This window comes from Ornithorhynchus anatinus, chromosome X1, assembly GCF_004115215.2.
Source record: "Ornithorhynchus anatinus isolate Pmale09 chromosome X1, mOrnAna1.pri.v4, whole genome shotgun sequence".
Classification (NCBI taxonomy): Eukaryota; Metazoa; Chordata; class Mammalia; order Monotremata; family Ornithorhynchidae; genus Ornithorhynchus; species Ornithorhynchus anatinus.
In genome coordinates, this window is record NC_041749.1 from 54787350 (window position 1) to 54808467 (window position 21118).

The window sequence follows — 21118 nt, forward strand, 5'->3', positions numbered from 1 at the left end:
ACGATGGGCTCACAGTCTAGAAGGGAGGAGACACATCAAAACAAGTAAACAGGCAATAATAATAATATTGATGATGAGGGTATTTGTTAAGTGCTTACTATGTGCCAGACACTCTACTAAGTAGTGAGGTGGATACAAGCAAATCAAGTTGGTCAAAGTCCTTGTCCCATGTGGGGCTCAGAGTCTCAATCCCCATTTTACAGATGAGGTAACTGAGGCACAGAGAAGTGAAATGACTTGGCCAGGATCACACAGCAGACAAGTGGCAGAGCCGGGCTTAGAACCCATGGTCATCTGACTCTCAGGCCCATGCTCTATCCACTACCCCATGCTGCTTACTTATATTGTCTGTCTCCCCCTCTAGACTGTAAGCTCATTGTGGTCAGGGAACATATCTACCAACTCTGGTGTATTGTACTCTCCTTATTGTTTAGTACAGTGCTCTGCACACCACTGATTGATAGATCTCCAGCTGCTCTCAGTTTGTTAAAGCCCTTGTAAAATGATTGGTGGTAGAGTAGGCTGGAGTTACAATGGGGTTTCTGGATTATCTGTGCATTTCAATTATGCACACTAACCCTGTGCCCTATCATTGGCAGTAATCAAGAGTTGGCTGTATTTCGGAGTCCCAGTTCTAATTCCCCTATCCACTTACTGCATTTGAGCAAGGCACTTCATTGTCTTTAAACACTGTTGATTAAGTGTGCACCTGCACATGGCACTTAGATGGGTTCTGTTCAAAACTAAACAGGCAAGACCCCTGTCCTCTCCCCAACTCTGTGCCATAATTTCCCCAGTGGAGTGATGTGAGGATTAAATAAATAACAAAAAGCCTCTTGCAATACTGGAATAATCTATATTTTCTCATTTACTTCATTTGTCCTGGGATAAGGGTGAATGGACTCATGTCCCTATTTCACAGGTATGCCTAAACCACTGGTTCATGGTGCCCATGACCACATGGATAAATGCCACGAACCCACCTGACCATGCTTTCTTCTATTTCCAAATGTTCCTAGGGAAGTGTGACGTACATCCAGAAGGTGAGCAGCTGTTTTTCCTCTTGTTAATTCCTTTTCTTCTCTCTGCCTCAGGACTTATAGCATACAGACCCTAGTCCCCATCAATCAGTGGTATTTATTGAGCACTTATGTTCACAGAGCATTGTACTAAGCGCTTTGAGAGTACAACAGAGTTAGTAGATATGATCTCTACCCTCAAAGAGCGTGTGGCCTACACCTACACATACCTGTTGAGGTTTCTGGATTGGCAGCGTGATATTGGGAGAGAAAGCAACCTGGAATATTCTGTGGAATGAGGAGCACCAAGATGGGCTGGCTACACAATTCACTCTCTGTCCCTGATCCTGTGTACTTTCTGACTGAGTGGAAGCACATGTGGTCAGATCTATGCAAAACCACAGTTTTATACAAACTCCCACCACTTAACCAGACATAACCTCTCCCTGCATTTCACCCTGTTCTCTATTTGACTGCATTCTCACATCCATCATTACCCTCCAACCCCCAGCTTTCTCACAGAAAGGGATAAGCCTTCCCTTATGGGAATGTCTTTTCCTAATATGTTCTAGAAGCCACCACACAGAGTCCTCATGCGATATTTAATTACTCCAAGGGCTGGATCCTTATGTGGTTGTCTCCTAACTCACCTCTCCCAGAAAGGGAGTGCTCTTGTGTGAATTTGCAGGATGAGCGTGGGCAGATATATAAAGGGAGCCTGTGATGGTCAGTCAATCAATCAGATGGTATTTATTGAACACTTACTGTGTGGAGAACACTAGTGCATGGTTCTTCTATAGCACTTCTGGGTTCTTCTAGAATTCCTCATTAAGGAAAACTTATGTCATAGTAATCAACCCAAGTTTGATGCCATGCACACAACCCGGGATCTCTGCTCCCCTGGGGCTGAATCGACCACCACATGGACTCGGGAGCTCTCCTCCCAGGCGGTGGTTCCTTGGGCTGCCTGCCCCCCGTTTCCAGCCTAGCTCTTTAGCAGCCTTTTGGCCACCGACCGCCGACTTTAGCGGCTTTTTGGCCGCCGACCGCCGACTCATCCACGCCGAGACCACCCCCCTCTCCCGGGAAGCTGAGCCTTGTCATCGCCCGGACCCTTGGAGCCATTACCTCGTGGGCTCGGGATCTCTGCTCCCCTGAGGCGCAGCCTCGGCCCGCCCGGCCCCGATTCCCGACAAGCCCCCCTTCACCTGCCGCTCGCCGACTCATCTGCGCTTCCTCCGCCTCCACCGGGGAGCTGAGCCTCGGACCGTCCGGACCCGCGCCCGCCTCAGCCTTTCGCAACCTGGACCTCCGCACCCCCGCTCGGGAACTCCGACACTAAGGATCTTCGCCCCCACAGACCCCCAGCCACCAGCTTCCAGTCCACCCCCCCCCCCCCGCCCCGCTCGGGCCCAGGGACATTGCGCTCCCCTTCTCGATCCTGGGGACATTGTGCTCCCCTTCTCGGCCCCAAGGACATTGTGTCCTCGGGGGACATTGTGTCCCCCTGCTCGGGCCCGGGGACATTGTGCTCCCCAACCGCTCCCCCACTCCGCCCGAGGTGGCCATTTTGGGAAGCCCCCACTCTGCCTGAGGCGGCCATTTTGGGAAGGCCTCACTCCCTCTTCCCTCTTGAGGTGATTCATCTCTCCCGCCCCCGCCCCGGGCGACGACGTCCTTGTTCTCACCATGTTACCTTACCTTAGCCGCCGCCCACGGCCGCCACCCACCCCGGACAACCTCAGGGCCCCCCCGCCGCCACAGGGACATTTGGTCATGAGCTCTGGGATTCTCTCGGCCGCTGGCCGCTTGACTTTGAGTCTGATCGGGTAGGGTCGGCTCGTCCCCCGACCCTGGTCATCGCCTGCTTATTAACACTATTGTAGTGTGTCTTACTGTAGCATGTTGCTATATTAGCGATCTCGCTTGTCATTGTTTATTGTCGTCAGACTTTGAATTTGATCAGGTCGCCCCTTAATCGAGTCTACCCCCGACCCTGATCATCACCCCTTTTATTAACACGACTATATTGTATCATACTGTATCATGTTGCTATATTAGCACTACTGTATTGTATCATACTGTATCATGTTGCTATATTACCGATTTCGTTTATTATTGTTTATTGTTGTCAGTGCTGCCACCCACCTCTCTGGCCTCGACATGTCCCTCCTCCCCCCCTCCCCCCTCCCGCCCCTTCCTATCCTCCCCTTCCCCTTCCCCTCTCTCGCTCAGCTCTTTCCCGCTCTCTCCTCTGTCTCCTCCCCCCCTCCCCTCTCCCGCCCTAGAACCCCACTTTACCAGCGCTACCCCTCTTCCCCCTCCCCCTACTCTTCCCCCCACCAAACCCCCTCTTCACCCCCTACCCCCTTCTCTCTTCCCCACCCATGCCCCATCCCAGTCCTCTTGTCCCACCGCCACCCCTCATCCCCCTCTCCCCGTCCAGGGCCCCGCCACCTCCTTCCCATCCAAACCCTCCCCTCCCCCCGCCCTTCCCCCCCTCCTCCCCTTGCACCCACAGCTACTTTCAAGTGTGGCCTCTGGAACCCCCGCTCTATTACAGGCAAGCTACCTTTCATCCATGACCTTTTCCTCTCCCGCTCTCTCCTCCTCCTCGCCCTTTCGGAAACGTGGCTCTCTCCCGAAGACACGGTCTCCGCCGCCGCTCTCTCCAGCGGAGGCCTCTCCTTCTCCCACTCCCCCAGACTCACCGGTAAGGGAGGAGGCGTCGGCTTCCTCCTCTCACCCCATTGCCGCTTCCGCACTATCCCTCCTCCCCCCTCCCTCTCCTTCCCCTCCTTCGAAGCCCATATCATTCGCCTCTACCACCTCCTCCAGATACTTGTCGCTGTCATCTACCGCCCTCCCGGTCCCACCTCCGACTTCTTCAACCACCTTGACCCCTTTCTCACCTTCCTTCTCTCCTTCTCTCTGCCCACTCTGATCCTCGGAGACTTCAACATCCATACGGATGTACCCGACGACTCCTCTGCCGCCCGCCTGCTATCCCTCCTCGACTCTGCCGACCTCCTCCTCCACCATACCACGCCCACTCACCGACTCGGTCACACCCTCCATCTCGTCATCTCCTACTGCTGCACTGTCTCCTCCCTCACCAACTCTGAAATCCCTCTCTCTGACCATAACCTTCTCACCTGCCTCATCTCTCACACTCCCTCCCCCTGCAAATCTTCGCTACTGCCCCACAGAGACCTCCGCTCTCTCGATCCCATTAGTCTTTCCAAAAGCATCTCTCCTCACCTTGCCGCCCTGTCCTCACTTCCCACTCTCGATGATCAGGTCGCCGCTCTCAACTCCACCCTTTCTACTCATCTCGACTCTCTCGCCCCCCTTTCCCTCCACCGCTCTCGCTCCACTAACCCATAGCCCTGGATCACCTCCTCTGTCCACCTCCTACACTCCTATGTTCGAGCTGCTGAGCACTGCTGGCGAAAGTCCAAGCACCAAGCCGACCTCACACACTTCAAATTTATCCTTTCCTGCCTTAACTCTGCCCTCTCCTCCGCCAGGCAAAACTTCTTCTCCTCCCTCATCGACACCCATGCCCGTCACCCCCGCCAATTGTTCCGGACCTTTAACTCTCTCCTTAGGCCCCCTGTTCCTCCCCCTCCCCCATCTCTCACCCCCAATGATCTGGCCACCCATTTCCTCACGAAAATCAACACAATCAGGTCTGAGCTCCCCAAAGTCACCCCTCCTCCTTTCCCCTCCCCCCCACCAACCCTCTCCCCTACTTTCCCATCCTTCTCTGCAGTATCCTCAGAGGAGATCTCCTCCCTCCTCGCAAGTGCCACCCCCTCCACCTGCGCCTCGGACCCCATTCCCTCTCACCTTCTTAAAACCATCGCCCCTGCCCTCCTCCCTTCCTTAACTTCTATTTTTAACCACTCAATCGCCAATGGCTCCTTCCCCTCTGCCTTCAAACATGCCCACGTCTCCCCCATCCTAAAAAAACCCGCTCTTGACCCCACTTCCCCCTCCAGTTATCGTCCTATCTCCCTACTACCCTTCCTTTCCAAAATCCTAGAACGAGTCGTCTACAATCGATGCCTAGAATTCCTTAACTCCCATTCTCTCCTAGACCCCCTCCAATCTGGCTTCCGTCCCCTCCACTCTACCGAGACTGCTCTCTCTAAGGTCACCCATGACCTCCTTCTTGCCAAATCCAATGGCTCCTACTCCATTCTGATCCTCCTTGACCTCTCTGCTGCCTTTGACACTGTCGACCATCCCCTCCTCCTCCATACCTTATCTCACCTTGGCTTCACGGACTCTGTCCTCTCCTGGTTCTCCTCTTACCTCTCTGGCCGATCATTCTCGGTCTCCTTCGCTGGAGCCTCCTCCCCCTCCCATCCTTTAACTGTTGGATTTCCTCAAGGGTCAGTTCTTGGCCCTCTTCTGTTCTCCATTTACACTCACTCCCTCGGTGAACTCATTCGCTCTCACGGCTTTGACTACCATCTCTACGCAGATGACACGCAGATCTACATCTCCGCCCCTGTCCTCTCCCCCTCCCTTCAGGCTCGCATCTCCTCCTGCCTCCGGGACGTCTCCACCTGGATGTCGGCCCGCCACCTAAAACTCAACATGAGCAAGACTGAGCTCCTCATCTTCCCTCCCAAACCCGGTCCGCTCCCAGACCTCCCTATCACCGTGGATGGCACGACCATCCTTCCCGTCTCTCAGGCCCGCAATCTCGGTGTCATCCTTGACTCGTCCCTCTCGTTCACCCCACACATCCTATCCGTTACCAAGACCTGCCGGTTTCACCTCTACAATATCGCCAAGATCCGCCCTTTCCTCTCCACCCAAACGGCTACCTTACTATTACGGGCTCTCGTTATATCCCGGCTAGACTACTGTGTCAGCCTTCTCTCTGACCTCCCTTCCTCCTCTCTCGCCCCGCTCCGGTCTATTCTTCACTCCGCTGCCCGGCTCATCTTCCCGCAGAAACGATCTGGGCATGTCACTCCCCTTCTTAAACAACTCCAGTGGTTGCCTATCGACCTCCGCTCCAAACAAAAACTCCTCACTCTAGGCTTCAAGGCTCTCCATCACCTTGCCCCTTCCTACCTCTCCTCCCTTCTCTCTTTCTACCGCCCACCCCGCACGCTCCGCTTCTCCGCCGCCCACCTCCTCACCGTCCCTCGGTCTCGCCTATCCCGCCGTCGACCCCTGGGTCACGTCCTCCCGCGGTCCTGGAACGCCCTCCCTCCTCACCTCCGCCAAACTGATTCTCTTTCCCTCTTCAAAACCCTACTTAAAAATCACCTCCTCCAAGAGGCGTTCCCAGACTGAGCTCCTCTTCCCCCTCTACTCCCTCTGCCATCCCCCTTTTACCTCTCCGCAGCTAAAGCCTCATTTTCCCCTTTTCCCTCTGCTCCTCCACCTCTCCCTTCCCATCCCCACAGCACTGTACTTGTCCGCTCAACTGTATATATTTTCGTTACCCTATTTATTTTGTTAATGAATTGTACATCGCCTTGATTCTATTTAGTTGCCATTATTTTTACGAGATGTTCTTCCCCTTGACGCTGTTTATTGCCATTGTTCTTCTGTCCGTCTCCCCCGATTAGACTGTAAGCCCGTCAAACGGCAGGGACTGTCTCTATCTGTTGCCGACTTGTTCATCCCAAGCGCTTAGTACAGTGCTCTGCACATAGTAAGTGCTCAATAAATACTATTGAATGAAAGACACCATGTCATGCTGTATCCAGGCAGACGAAAGCTGTCAGAAGAACTTTCCCTGAGCATGCCATTGCATTCTATCCAAAACACATAGTGAAAGCACGTGTTCTGAAAGAACTGAATGTAGGTGGAAATTGCCAGATGTTTCTGGGAAGCTCTGAAGCTGGCAATCTGCTGACTCTTTAGGATCCTCTCAGAGGGAAAGCTATTTTACGCAGGATGTCAGTCACTAACCTGATGACATCAACTGGACCACAGCCCATTTCAAGAGATGAATTGAGTAAGAAGCCCAGAGCCAGAAAAGTTAAAAACTCCAGAGCCAGAAGAGTAGGGGTAGACAGGCAGAGACTAGGGAAGAGGCCCAAAGAGGAGCTGCTATGGGAAACAAAACAGTATACTGGGGGGGCAGGAAACCCTGGGCTAAAGCTGTGAGCCCCTTGTGGGACATGGTCTGTGTCCTACCTGATTATCTTATATCTACCTCAGTGTTTAGTATAGTGCCTGGCTAATAGTGAGTGCTTAAATACAATTAAAAAACAATCCTAACCCCCCACTTCCCCCAACAAACACAAAAAAAACCCAAGTGCACGATCAGGGATAGTGCATTTATTCCCAGATCTGGTTTAAGATTCTGTCGTACAACTACTGTTGCTGCTGAAATCTTCATGCTACGTAAATAGTTGCTATCTGGTCATAACCCATAACCTCAGCCCCAAAGCTCTTATGTACCTATGTGTAATTTATTTATTCATTTTGATGTCTGTCTCCCCCTGTGGGCTGTAAGCTTGTCGTGGGCAGGGAATGTGTCTACCAATTCTGTTATATTGTACTCTCCCAAGTGCTTAGTACAGTGCTCTTCACACAGTAAGCACTCAATAAACGGTGACTCCGCCGCCCACCTTCTATCCCTACTCAACTCTGCCGACCTCCTGCTCCACCACACCTCCCCCACCCATCAACTTGGACACACAATTGATTTCATCATCTCTAACCGCTGCACAATCTCCACCCTCACCAGCTCTGAAATCCCTCTCTCTGACCACAACCTTCTCACTTGTGTCCTCTTCCACACTCCTCCTCCCCGTAAATCTTTTTTATTCCCCCACAAAGACCTCCACTCTCTCGACCCCATCCATCTCTCTCAGCACATCACACCCCACCTAGCCTCCATACCCATTCTACCCACTCTTGATGACCAAACAGATGCTCTCAACTCCACCCTCTCTACTCAACTCAACTCACTCATTCCCCTATCCCTTTGTTGCTCTCACACCACTAACCCACAGCCCTGGATCACCTGCACTCTCCGCCTCTTTCACTCTTATGCTCAAACCACTGAACGCAGCTGGCAGAAATCTAAACATCAGGCCGACCTTGTCCACTTCAAGTTTGTCCTTTATTGCCTTAACTCTGCCCTCCCCTCTGCCCAGCAAAAGTATTTCACTTTCCTTATTGACACCCATGCCCATCACCCTCTGCAGTTACTCTGGACATTTAACTACCTCCTCAGGCCCCCCGTCCCTCCCCTTCCCCCATCCCCATCAGTGATCTGGCCACCTACTTCATTAGGAAAATTTCACACCATCAGATCTGAGCTCCCCCAAATCACCCCTCCCTCTCCTCCATCCCCCATCCTCTCAGCCCCCTTTTCAACTTTCCCATCCTTCCCAGAAGTACCTTCAGAGGAGATCTCCTACCTCCTCGCAAGTGCCACCCCCTCCACATGCGCATCGGACCCCATTCCCTCGCACCTTAAAAAAACTCTCGCCTCTTCCCTCCTCCCCTCCGTAACGTCCATCTTCAACTGCTCACTCTCCAATGGCTTCTTCCCCTCTGCCTTCAAATATGCCCATCCTAAAAAAACTCTCTCTTGGCCCCACAGCCCCCTCAGGTTATCGCCCCATCTCCCTTCTATCCATCCTTTCCAAACTCCTGGAGCGAGTCATCTACACTCGCTGTCTCGAATTCCTCTCCTCCAATTCTCTCCTGGACCCCCTCCAATCTGACTTCAACCCCCTCCACTCTGCTGAAACCACCCTCTCAAAGGTCACCAATGACCTCCTTCTTGCCAAATCCAACGGCTCCTACTCCATCCTAATCCTCCTCGACCTTTCAGCTGCTCTTGACACTGTGGAACTTCCCCTTCTCCTCAACACGTTATCCAACCTTGGCTTCACGGACTCTGTCCTCTCCTGGTTCTCCTCTTATCTCTCTAGCGCTTCATTCTCAGTCTCCTTCATGGACTCCTCCTCCCCCTCCCATCCCTTAACTGTAGGGGTCCCTCAAGGGTCAGATCTTGGTCCCCTTCTATTCTCCATCTACACTGGCTCCCTTGGAGAACTCATTCGTTCCCACGGCTTCAATGATCATCTCTATGTGGCTGACACCCATATCTCTATCTCCTCCCCCATTCTCTCTGCCTCCCTCCAGGCTTGCACTGCCTCCTGCCTACAGGACATCTCTACTTGGATGTCCCCCCACCATCTAAATCTCATTACGTCCAAGACAGAGCTCCTTATCTTCCCTCCTAAACCCTGTCCACTCCCTGACTTTCCCATCACTGTGGATGGCACAACCATCCTTCCCGTCTCACAAGCCCACAGCCTTGGTGACATACATCTATACTCACTCCTCCATCTATACTCACTCCCTTGGTGAACTCATTCACTCCCACGGCTTCAACTATCATCTCTATGCTGATGTCACCCAAATCTACATCTTCTCCCCTGTTCTCTTCTCCTCCCTCCAGGCTCGTATCTCCTCCTGCCTTCAGGACATGTCCACCTGGATGTCCACCCGCCACCTAGAACTCAACATGTCCAAGACTGAGCTCCTTATCTTCCCTCCCAAACCCTGTCCTCTCCCTGACTTCACCATCACTGTGGACGGCACTACCGTTCTTCCTGTCTCACAGGCCCGCAACCTTGGTGTCATCCTTGACTCTGCTCTCTCATTCACCCCACACATCCAATCTGTCACCAACACCTGCTGGTCTACCTTCACAACATCGCCAAGATCTGCCCTTTCCTCTCCATCCAAACTGCTGCCTTGCTGGTACAAGCTCTCATAATATCCCGACTGGGTTATTGCATCAGTCTTCTCTCTGATCTCCCATCCTCCTGTCTCTCCCCGCTCCAGTATATACTTCATTCCACTGCCCAGACTATCTTTTTACAGAAACGCTCTGGGCATGTCACTCCCCTCCTCAAAAACCTCCAGTGGTTGCCTACCAACCTTTGCATGAAACAGAAACTCCTCACTCTTGACTTCAAAGCTCTCTATCACCTGGCCCCCTCCTACCTCACCTCCCTTCTCTCCTTCTACAGCCCACCCCATACATTCCACTCCTCTGCTGCTAACCTCCTCATGGTGCCTTGTTCTCTCCTGTCCCGCCTTCGACCCCTGGCCCACATCCTACCACTGACTTCCCTCCTCACATCCACCAAACTAACTCTCTTCCCCTCTTCAAAGCCCTACTGAGAGCTCACCTCCTCCAGGAGGCCTTCCCAGACTGAGCCTTCCCTTTCCCTCTGCCCTTCCTCCCCTCCCTATTCCCCCTACTCCCTCCCTCTGCTCTACCCCTTTCCCCTCCCCACAGCACTTGTGCATATTTGTATATATTATTTATTACTCTATTTTATTAATGATGTGTATATATTTATGATTTTATTTATCTTGATGGTATTGATGCCTGACTACTTGTTTTGTTTTGTTGTCTGTCTCCTCCTTTTAGACTGTGAGTCCGTAGTTGGGCAGGGATTGTCTCTATCTGTTGCTGTACATTCCAAGCACTTAGTACAGTGCTCTGCACACAGTAAGTGCTCAATAAATATGACTGAATGAATGAATCCTTGACTCTGCTCTCTCATTCACTCTCCACCATTTGTCAGCTGTGTGACTTTGGGCACATCACTTAACTTCTCTGTGCCTCAGTTACCTCATCTGTAAAATGGGGATGAAGAGTGTGAGCCCCACGTGGGACAACCTGATAACCTTGTATCCCCAGTGCTTAGTACAGTGCTTGGCACATAGTAAGCGCTTAACAAATACCATAATCCGTCACCAAAGCCTGCCGTTCTCACCTCTCCAATATCGCCAAGATCCTCTCCATCCATACCGCTACCATGTTAGTACAGTCACTCAACCTATTCCGACTGGATTATTGCATCAGCCTCCTTTTTGACCTCCAAACCTGTCTCTCCCCACTTCAGTCCAATCTTCACTCTGCTGTACGGATGATTTTTCTACAGAAATGTTCTGGGCATGTCACCCCCCCCCCCCCCCCCCCCCCCCAAAATCTCCAGTGGTTGCCTATCAACCTTTATATCAAACAAAAATTCCTCACTATTGGCTTCAAAGCTCTCCATCACCTTGCCCCTTCTTACCGCACCTCTCTTCTCTCCTTCTCCATTCCAGCCCGCACACTCCGCTCCTCTGGTACTAACCTTCTCACTGTGCCTCATTCTCACCTGTCCCGCCGCCGACCCCTGGCCCACGTCCTACCTCTGGCCTGGAATGTCCTCCCTCCTCAAATCTGCCAATCACACTTCCCTGCTTCAAAGCCCTACCCAAGACTAGCCTCCTCCAAGAGGCCTTCCCAGACTAAGCTCCCCTTTTCCTCAGCTCCCCCTCCCCTCTATGTCACCCCGACTCGCTCCCTTTGCTCAGCTTTGCCCTCCTCTCCCTGTCCCACAGCACTTGTGCATATATGTACATATCTATAATTCTATTTATACTGATGCCTGTTTACTTGTTTTGATGTGTATATATCTATAACTCTATTTATATTGATGCCTGTTTACTTGTTTTGATGTCTGTCTCCCCCATTCTAGACTATAAACCTAGTGGGGGTCGGGATTGTCTATTGCTGAATTGTACTTTCCAAGCACTTTGTAGAGTGCTGTGCACACAGTAAGGGCTCAATAAATATGACTGAATGAATGACTGATTGATTGATAACCCAAAATAATTCTGGCATAGTTTGAGCATGGTAAGCCGGCTAATTCTAAGAGAATCACTCTCACAGGGAGGATGCTGGGCATTTGGCATTCTGCCCAATTGTGACTGCCAGCCCGATAGGGTCAGTTGGTCAATCGTATTTATTGAGCACATGCTGTGTGCACAGCACTGTACTAAGCACTTGGGAGAGTGCAATAGGACAATAAACAGATCTTTTCCCTGCCCACAATGGGAGGGTGAAAGACAAGTTACCTGAACCCAGAAGCCTTCTCATACCTTTCAGTGGTGCTAAATCTAGGTGAGCTGGGATAGTGGCAGCAAACTGGGACAGTCTCAGACTCTAATAATAATAATAATAATAATGATAATAATGATTGTGGTATTTGTTAAATGCTTATTAGGTACCAGGCACTGTACCTAGCACTGGGATGGATACAAGTAAATTGGGTTGGATACAATCCCTGTCCCAAGTGGGGCTCACAGTCTCAATCCCCATTTTACAAATGAGGTAACTGAAGCACAGAGGAAGTGAAGTGACTTATGCAAGGTCACACAACTAGCACTGGAGCCCCAAGAAAACCCCTACAATAAGTAAGCTCTCTGCACATCGGACTTCAGTGAACCCTGGGAGTTCGCACTCAAAAAGTGACCGGCCTGCCACAATCTTGCTGTCGCCAGCAATATAAATGCAGTTTCCTGAAAGTCTGGAATAATTAGAAAGTGTTCCACAGGGGAGGTCCCGATTCTCTCTGACTACAGGCTGTTATGCCAAGCCTATTTGGAGCTACCTATAGGCCTCATGAAGGACCCTTGAGAGCTCTGCATGAACAAGGCCATACAGAATGGGTTCCATGTAGGTTAACTGAAGAGCTGAGTCCTACCAAAGGGAGTGGGGAGGAGAGTAGAAGTAAAGGAGAGAAAGGGAGAGAGAAAGAGAGATGAAGGGGGAGATAGTTGAGGAGCTGCTCTACTGAGAAGGCGTGGTCTGGAGGGAATTAAGTTCAGAAAATGAAAATATGAAATTAGTGGTTGTTGCTTTTGTTTCAACAGATTAAAACCTAATTTAAACCAGACCACCAGAACAGAGTTCTTCTTCTACCAATCAAAACTTTCCACATAACTGTAAAGGAGGGGATGGTTTTCATGCTGGGGCATGGAAGGTCAGAGGACACTTTTTTATGGTATTTGTTAAGCGCTTACTATGTACCCGGCATTGTACTAAGTGCCAGGGTAGATACAAGCTAATCGGGTTGGACACAGTCCATATCCCATTTGGGGTGCAGAGTCTTAACCTTATTTTACAGATGAGGGAACTGAGGCATAGAGAAGTTAAGTGACTTGCCCAAGGTCACACAGCAGGTAAGTGGTGGAATGCCATGCTTCTTCTGTAACAGCGAAGCACTGTGTTAAAGATTTGAGACCTGTGCTGGATGTGATGATGGGCCACTGATTCAGGGAAGCTCCTGAGTTAGTTGTGCCTAATTTTCCCTGGCTGTTAAATAGGGCAATAATACTGGCAATTGAAAATCTATAGAATGCTTTGAGATCCTCTCCTGCTTGGGGCCACAGGCATAGGAAAGGACAGTCATTTCCCCTACTCGCTCTCCCTTCTCTATTGTCTGTGTACATGGATCTGTACCCTTTGGGCATTTGCTATTCACCTCAGTGTGGCTTAGTGGAAAGCGCATGGGCTTGGGAGTCAGGGGTCATGGGTTCTAATCCCAGCTCCACCACTTGTCAGCTGTGTGACTTTGGGCAAGTCACTTAACTTTCATTCAATAGTATTTATTGAGCGCTTACTATGTGCAGAGCACTGTACTAAGTGCTTGGAATGAACAAGTCGGCAACAGATAGAGACAGTCCCTGCCGTTTGACGGGCTTACAGTCTAATCGGGGGAGACAGACAGACAAGAACAATGGCAATAAATAGAGTCAAGGGGAAGAACATCTCGTAAAAACAATGGCAACTAAATAGAATCAAGGCGATGTACATTTCATTAACAAAATTAACAAAATAAATAGGGTAATGAAAATATATACAGTTGAGCAGACGAGTACAGTGGTGAGGGGATGGCAAGGGAGAGGGGGAGGAGCAGAGGGAAATGGGGGGAAAAGAGGGTTAAGCTGTGGAGAGATGAAGGGGGAGTGGTAGAGGGAGTAGAGGGAGAAGGGGAGCTCAGTCTGGGAAGGCCTCTTGGAGGAGGTGAGTTTTAAGTAGGGTTTTGATGAGGGGAAGAGAATCAGTTTGGCGGAGGTGAGGAGGGAGGGCGTTCCAGGACCGCGGGAGGACGTGGCCCAGGGGTCGATGGCGGGATAGGCGAGACCGAGGGACGGTGAGGAGGTGGGTGGCAGAGGAGCGGAGCGTGCGGGGTGGGCAGTAGAAAGGGAGAAGGGAGGAGAGGTAGGATGGGGCAAGGTGATGTAGAGCCTTGAAGCCTAGAGTGAGGAGTTTTTGTTTGGAGCGGAGGTTGATAGGCAACCACTGGAGGTGTTTAAGAAGGGGAGTGACATGCCCAGATCGTTTCTGCAGGAAGATGAGCCAGGCAGCGGAGTGAAGAATAGACTGGAGCGGGGCGAGAGAGGAGGAAGGGAGATCAGAGAGAAGGCTGACACAGTAGTCTAGCCGGGATATAACGAGAGCCCGTAGCAGTAAAGTAGCCGTTTGGGTGGAGAGGAAAGGGCGGATCTTGGCGATATTGTAAAGGTGAAACCGGCAGGTCTCGGTAACGGATAGGATGCGCGGGGTGAACGAGAGAGACGAGTCAAGGATGACACCGAGATTGCGGGCCTGAGAGACGGGAAGGATGGTCGTGCCATCCACGGTGATAGGGAAGTCTGGGAGAGGACCGGGTTTGGGAGGGAAGATGAGGAGCTCAGTCTTGCTCATGTTGAGTTTTAGGTGGCGGGCCAACATCCAGGTGGATGTCCAACTTCTCTGTGCCTCAGTTACCTCATCTGTAAAATGGGGATTAAGACTGTGAGCCCCACGTGGGACAACCTGATTTCCTTGTGTCTACTCCAGTGCTTAGAATAGTGCTTGGCACATAGTAAGCACTTAACAAATACCATCATTATTATTATATACAGATCCATAATTTATTTATATTAATATCTATCTCCCCCTCTAAACTGTAAGCTCCTTGTAGGCAGGGAACATGTCCACCAATTCTATTGCATTACACTCTCCCAAGCACTTTATACAGTGCTCTGCATGAAGTTAAGTGCTCAATAAATACCACTGATTGATTCACTGATTGGAAATGCTACGGCACAAAGGGAACACTCCTTGCTCCAAGAGAGAGCAAGTAGCTAACAACCTAGAATCCAGGCAATATCCTTCTGCCTGCTACTGACTCAGAGTCTTTACTGCCACTCACCCCCACCTCCACCAGCCATTCATTCATTCAATCATCTTTATTGAGCATTTACTGTGTGCAGAGCACTGTACTAAGCGCTTGGGAGATTACAATACAACAATAGACACATTCCCTGCTGTGCATATGACACATGATGTAACATTTCCAAGACGCATGTGCATGGCCAACCTGGTCTTGAAATTGCTGCTGGGGCGGGAGGTTCCGGGGAAATTATGGGGGTTCCAGGGCTGGTGTAGGGTCAGAGTAGGGTCTGACCGCCAGACCTATTAAAAAACAAAAAAACCCTAAACCCTAAAGACCTGCTGAGATATTTTTATTTCAAGGGGCAGTAGGAGAAATAATAGCGGAGGGACATACACCATCCCCTAGGTGCCTCCACCCTGGATTTGCCTCAGCACCCAAGGTCAAACAGCAGAGAAGTGGTGGAACCGGGATTAGAACCCATGACCTTCTGACTCCCAGGCCCATGCTCTATCCACTAGGCCTTTTGGCTCCCTGAGGCTTAAATAACTACAAACAAATAAAAAACTAAACAAATAAAAATCTTTTTCGAGGATTCCTTTACTTTGGGGGAGCTGCTGAGGGTAGGGGGAGGGTGGGGAGGCAGAGAATCAAGTAATAGAGAAAACTAAAAATGATTGCTGTGAATGTGGCAGAGGGAAGAAGGGAACTCACAGTCATTTAGACTGTGAGCCCATTACTGGGCAGGGATTGTCTCTATCTTTTGCCGAAGTGTACATTCCAAGCGCCTTGTACAGTGCTCTGCACATAGTAAGCGCTCAATAAATACTATTGAATAGAATAGAATAGAATAGAATAGAATAGAATAGAATAGAACCGGGGATTCTGCACATGTGCAACAGCCATCTTGATGGGATCTCTGGTATAGGCACCAATGAATGTCATTGGTGGGCAGGGAATGTCTTATATTGTACTCTCCCAAGTGCTTAATGCAGTGCTCTGCACACAGTAAGTGCTCAGTAAATAGGACCAACTGACTTGAATGTCCCAACCGGTAATTTGGAGGATCAAGAGGCAAACTGTTCATTTGTTCATTCATTTGTCTTTATTGAGCACTTACCGTGTGCAAAGTGCTCGGGAGAGTATTATATAACAATAAACAGACACAGTGTGCGTGTTGTCCTGAGGCTACCACTTACAGTCTGAAGCCAGTCCTAACCTTGGGGCAACTGGGATCTTAGGAGACCCATTCAAAATGCTCAGGGGCTTGGGAGCCTTCTCAGTTACCCTAGGGTCCAAGATGAAAATGCAAACACTCTAGGGGTTGCACCTACCTAAAAGAGACACACGGTGTATAAGCCTCATCTCTGCCTTTCCCCCAACCTTTGAGGCTACAGTGCTTCAAAATTCTAGGCCCGTTGCCAGTATTACACTCCGCGCCCTTTACTGGTCAGTTGATGAAATAATACTACCCTTTTTCTCCCTTTATTCTCCCTTTATTCCCTCAGCCCCACAGCACTGATGTATGTGTCCATAATTTACATATTTATATTAATGTCTGTCTCCCTCTCCGGACTGTAAGCTCGTTGTGGGCAGGAAACATGTCTACCGACTCTGTTATACTCTCCCAAGCGCTTAGTCCAGTGCTCTGCACACAATAAGCAGCGTGGCTCAGGGGAAAGAGCCCGGGCTTGGGAGTCAGAAGTCATGGGTTCTAATCCCGTCTCCGCCGCTTGTCAGCCGTGTGACTTTGGGCAAAGTCACTTAACTTCTCTGTGCCTCAGTGACCTCATCTGCAAAATGGGGATTAAAACTGTGAGCCCTACGTGGGACAACCTGATCCCCCCCCCAGCACTTAGAACAGTGCTTTGCACATAGTAAGCACTTAGAAAATATCATTATTATTTATAGAGAAGCAGCGTGGCTCAGTGGAAAGAGCATGGGCTTTGAAGTCAGAGGTCATGGGTTCAAATCCCTGCTCGGCCACATGTCAGCTGTGTGACTTTGGGCAAGTCACTTAACTTCTCGGTGCCTCAGTTACCTCATCTGTAAAATGGGGATTAAGATTGTGAGCCCCACGTGGGACAACCTGATTCCCCTGTGTCTACCCCAGCGCTTAGAACAGTGCTCGGCACATAGTAAGCGCTTAACAAATATCAACATTATTATTATTATTAATAAGCACTCAAGTGATTGATTGTACTAGACTGATGAGCTTCTCCCACAAGGTCCACATCCCTGGATCCAAATTAGGGGATTATTAAGGGTTTGAAACACACAAATTGATATAGCCCCTACATTAAGCTTTATCCACAGGGATTTGAGATTTGTACTTTTAAAACTTCTCCTTCCCATCCTTTTCTCTCTCCTCCCTCTTCCCCCAAGGACCCCATCAACACAGATGTTCAAGGTATGAAACCGATGGGTCCTTCCCTCAAAAAAGTCCCCCTTCACAGAATATATCCTCAGGGCCCACAGAGGTTTTGATCCAGGGATTCAAAGTAGAAAATTCCAGCCACTTATCTTCCTTTTAATCCTTCATTTTGAGAACTGTCTTTCTGTCCAGAAATGGGAGCAAAGCTGCTGTTCTTGGGTCAGGCCCAGCCCAGCTTTACAAAATTAAATTTGGAAGTTTAGGATAAATACCTAGATTCCTCAGGAATCATCCCATAATACTGTAAGTTCCTTGAGAGCAGGGATCAATGCCTCCACACCGCTACTGTACAACTAGTACTGTACCAAGCAACTAGTACAATGCACCACCCACAGTAGGCACTCAGTACATACTACGGATTGGTTGATTCAGACAGTTGGATGTAACCTCTGAAGATGTTCGGCACATCATCCAGGCATAGGTTCTGTGTAGATACAAGGAATGAAGCCCACAGAAAGTACAAGCAGTCCTACCTGGTGGGAAGTCATCAGGTACAGGTAGCTGGGATCTGAAGGGTCAAACTGCATGATGTGATGCACAGCTTCACCATAAGCTATGGTAATGGACTTCCTGCTGATAACCTTCATGGTGTCATTCAGATTAATCTGTAAATGAAGTGTAGGGGGGAGGGGGAGGAATAAGGACAGCTATTAAAGTAATCATGCAAATTAGAGAGACCTATGGGCCCTGGGTCTGAAAGAAATTAGGGTAAGATGATAAATCAGGTAGTGGCAAGAGAGGATTTTAATGGAAATTAAAAAGCCAACCACCATGAGGTCTTGATACTCATAAGAACATAAGCAATGCCATTACTGGGTTAGACCAATGATTCACCCAGCCCCGTATTCTTTCTCCGACAGAACCCTGGAGGAACCCTGTGATGGTTGCCCTCCATGACATTCATCCTAATGTTTAGGGATGTACATCCCTAACTCTTTTCTCTTCACTCCTAATGTTCCCTCCAATAGCCCATTAAAGAATTATTCATCCATGAATTGAACCCACTGGTAATTTGGCCCACCCAACTTCCTATGGAAATTAATTCCAAAAGCCTACTGACCCCATTGAACTATACTCACTGAGACATTGACTGGAACTGGGAATGGATTTTCTGAATCTGGGGGTCTTACAAGGGAGCTCTGGGGAATTGTCGCTTTGACCCATGTCTTGAGTTGAATTTGAGATCCTACCAAGAGATCTCTGGAACCGGTCCCTCACTCACTGATCCTCTTTATCTCTAGATTAGGCACGTCAGGCAACTTGTCCCGCTCATCAACTGCACACATCACCAGGTTAGGGGTGGGTGCCATTTGTCGGGTTCCCACCAAGCTGGGGAGGGAGAGTGTTGGGAGAACGTTCTTGGCGGGAGAGGAAAACTTAGCTTTTCAGCCTTTAAAAATTTCATAACTATCCTAACCCCTTAACTGTTGTGATTCGTGGGTGGGAAACTCATCTCTTGCTATTAAAGCCATGAGCATGGCTAGTGAAAAATCTCTTTGAGGGAGATGGCGTAACTGAACTGGGAAGAAGAAGAAGGGAAAGCAGCATCAGCTTTTGGCTAACAAGGTTCACACCAGCCTGCGGGCCTGGCTCAAGTTTGGCAACCTTCTGTGCACTCTAATTCCTACCAGGCTCCAGCCACATGCATGATGACATTATTCCGTGGGTCTTTTCCAACTTTGGAGCTGTAGCAAAGAGAGGGGGAAAGCCAGGTTTAACCTCTACCCCCCAACTCAACGGGATGGTTCCCCATCTTGGAAAGATTTGGCCTTAACGCAGGGGATATGAGAAGCAATCTGCAATCAGAAGGGCAGAACCTTGAGGCAGGAGTCTCCATCTAGACTCCGAGGCCTCTTCCAGCTCCCCAGTCGCCACTGAGATGTGGACTTTCATTTAGAATTCATTTAGAAAGTCTGGTATAATGCAGCATCGTGAAGACCATTGCTCTTCCTGCCAACACTGGCCAGAGAGCCATTATGGACAGGCCCTGGATAAGAAGATAATAATCCCTGGCTTTCCCTACCTCACAGGGATGTTGTGAGGACAAAGATGACCTGAGTATTGTGAAAGTACTTTGAAAATTCAAGCGCTACATTCAAATCAAGGTATTATCAAGTCTAGGGGAGGAGAGCATTATCACTTTTCAGGGTGTGGCCTCAAAATCCCCCTGGCTATGGTCCGAGCACAGCCCGTGGCATCAGGTCAGACTTCCCCGACTCTCCCAGGGTGGAAGAGTAGAAATGAGGAATGAAGGGAGATCCTCTTTCTAGGATTTACCACTCTCTCTGCAAGAGCACCCAGACAATGCAAATAAAATGTATTTTCACGATCTCCCCCCAAAATCAAACAAATAGTTCTCTCCTCCTCCTTCCAGATTGTCCTATTTCCTGCCAAAAATCAAAATCCAGCTTTCTTCTTATTGGTGGAATAGAAGGGAGAAACAAGCTGCCTCCCATTTAGCTCTGCACATCCGCTACCACTCTGTCAGCGGAAAGCCCAACTCCCAACCCTTCAGGAAGGGGAAAGAGGTAAGAGGCAGAAAAGATACAGCTTGAGAGAGACAACGTTGGCCAAGTCCACTATGCTAGAAGGTCAGAAGCTAATCCTCTGCAGGCTGGGAATTGGAGGTAGACAAAGCTGGATCTGCTCCACTGCCATGCAGTCCACTGGGACAATCTCTCTCACTTCCGCCAGGAGTGCTTTCCCCTAGACGTGCCAATGCTGATCATCGGGGTTAAAATGTCCTTCAGAGGTCAAGCAAGGACTCTTCTAGAAACTACCCATTTCCCCTAAGCCTGGCTGTATTGTTGCTACAATAGAGTGAGTTTTTCTCTCTCCCTCTATCCAAACTGGGAATTGGCCAAAATCTGATTTACACACAGTTGCTATCAATCAGTCAAAAGAATTTATTGAGCACTTCCTTTGTGCAGAGCACTGTACTAAACACCTGGGAGAGAGTACAATAGAGTTAGCAGATATTATCCCTGCCCTGAAGGGGTACAGGAACTAAAATAAGTTACAGATAGTCAGAGAATATATTTTTACACACATAGATGTTAGTGCTCTAGGGTGTGGGTGCCCAAGTGCACAAGGGCTGAAGTGGCAGTTGAGGGCTAGAAGGCGGGGAGATGAGAGATGAACTGGGGAAGGACCCCCCTGCCCCCCCAGAGGAGATGTGATTTCAGAAGGGCTTTGAAGATGAGGAGAGGGAGTCCCAGGCAACAGGGAGGGTATGAGCAAGAATGGGGCAGGAGAGAGGAGAGCGGTGCACGATGAGTAGGTTAGCCAGGAGTTGCTGTCTCTCCTTAGACAGATTGCCTGAGTTATGACCCACACAGAGTATCCTATGTCTTCTGCCAAATAAAGAACCCCCTAGGTACTTGGGCTTCTGGTTACGCAGCTGTATGGGGGAATTAGATTAGCAATATCTGAGTCAATTATCCCAGGGAGCTATAGTTGGCCTAAGCTCTAATGGAGCTTCTGCAGATAAGGCTGATTTCCATGATATGATAATGGCAGCCCGAGCTGTTAATTCTGTGTGAACAGGAGATGCATGGGAAATGTCCCTGTGAACTCTGTCCCTCACGCCCCTCGCTGGGCTCTGACAGTTCTCATCTTTCATTTTTGCTGGATGTCCCAGGTCCCAATCCCATTCCCAT

At 49.7% G+C, this 21118-nt stretch overlaps 1 protein-coding gene across 1 annotated transcript in view; it reads right to left on the reverse strand.

Annotated features, from left to right (window-relative positions):
• The window catches only part of PLXND1 (plexin D1), a 155141-nt gene that overhangs the window by 92005 nt on the left and 42018 nt on the right, over positions 1 to 21118 (reverse strand). Inside the window, exon 3 of the mRNA XM_029050663.1 lies at positions 17933 to 18064. Coding sequence (XP_028906496.1) covers positions 17933 to 18064 — 132 coding nt within the window. The remainder of the gene's footprint in view (positions 1 to 17932; positions 18065 to 21118) is intronic.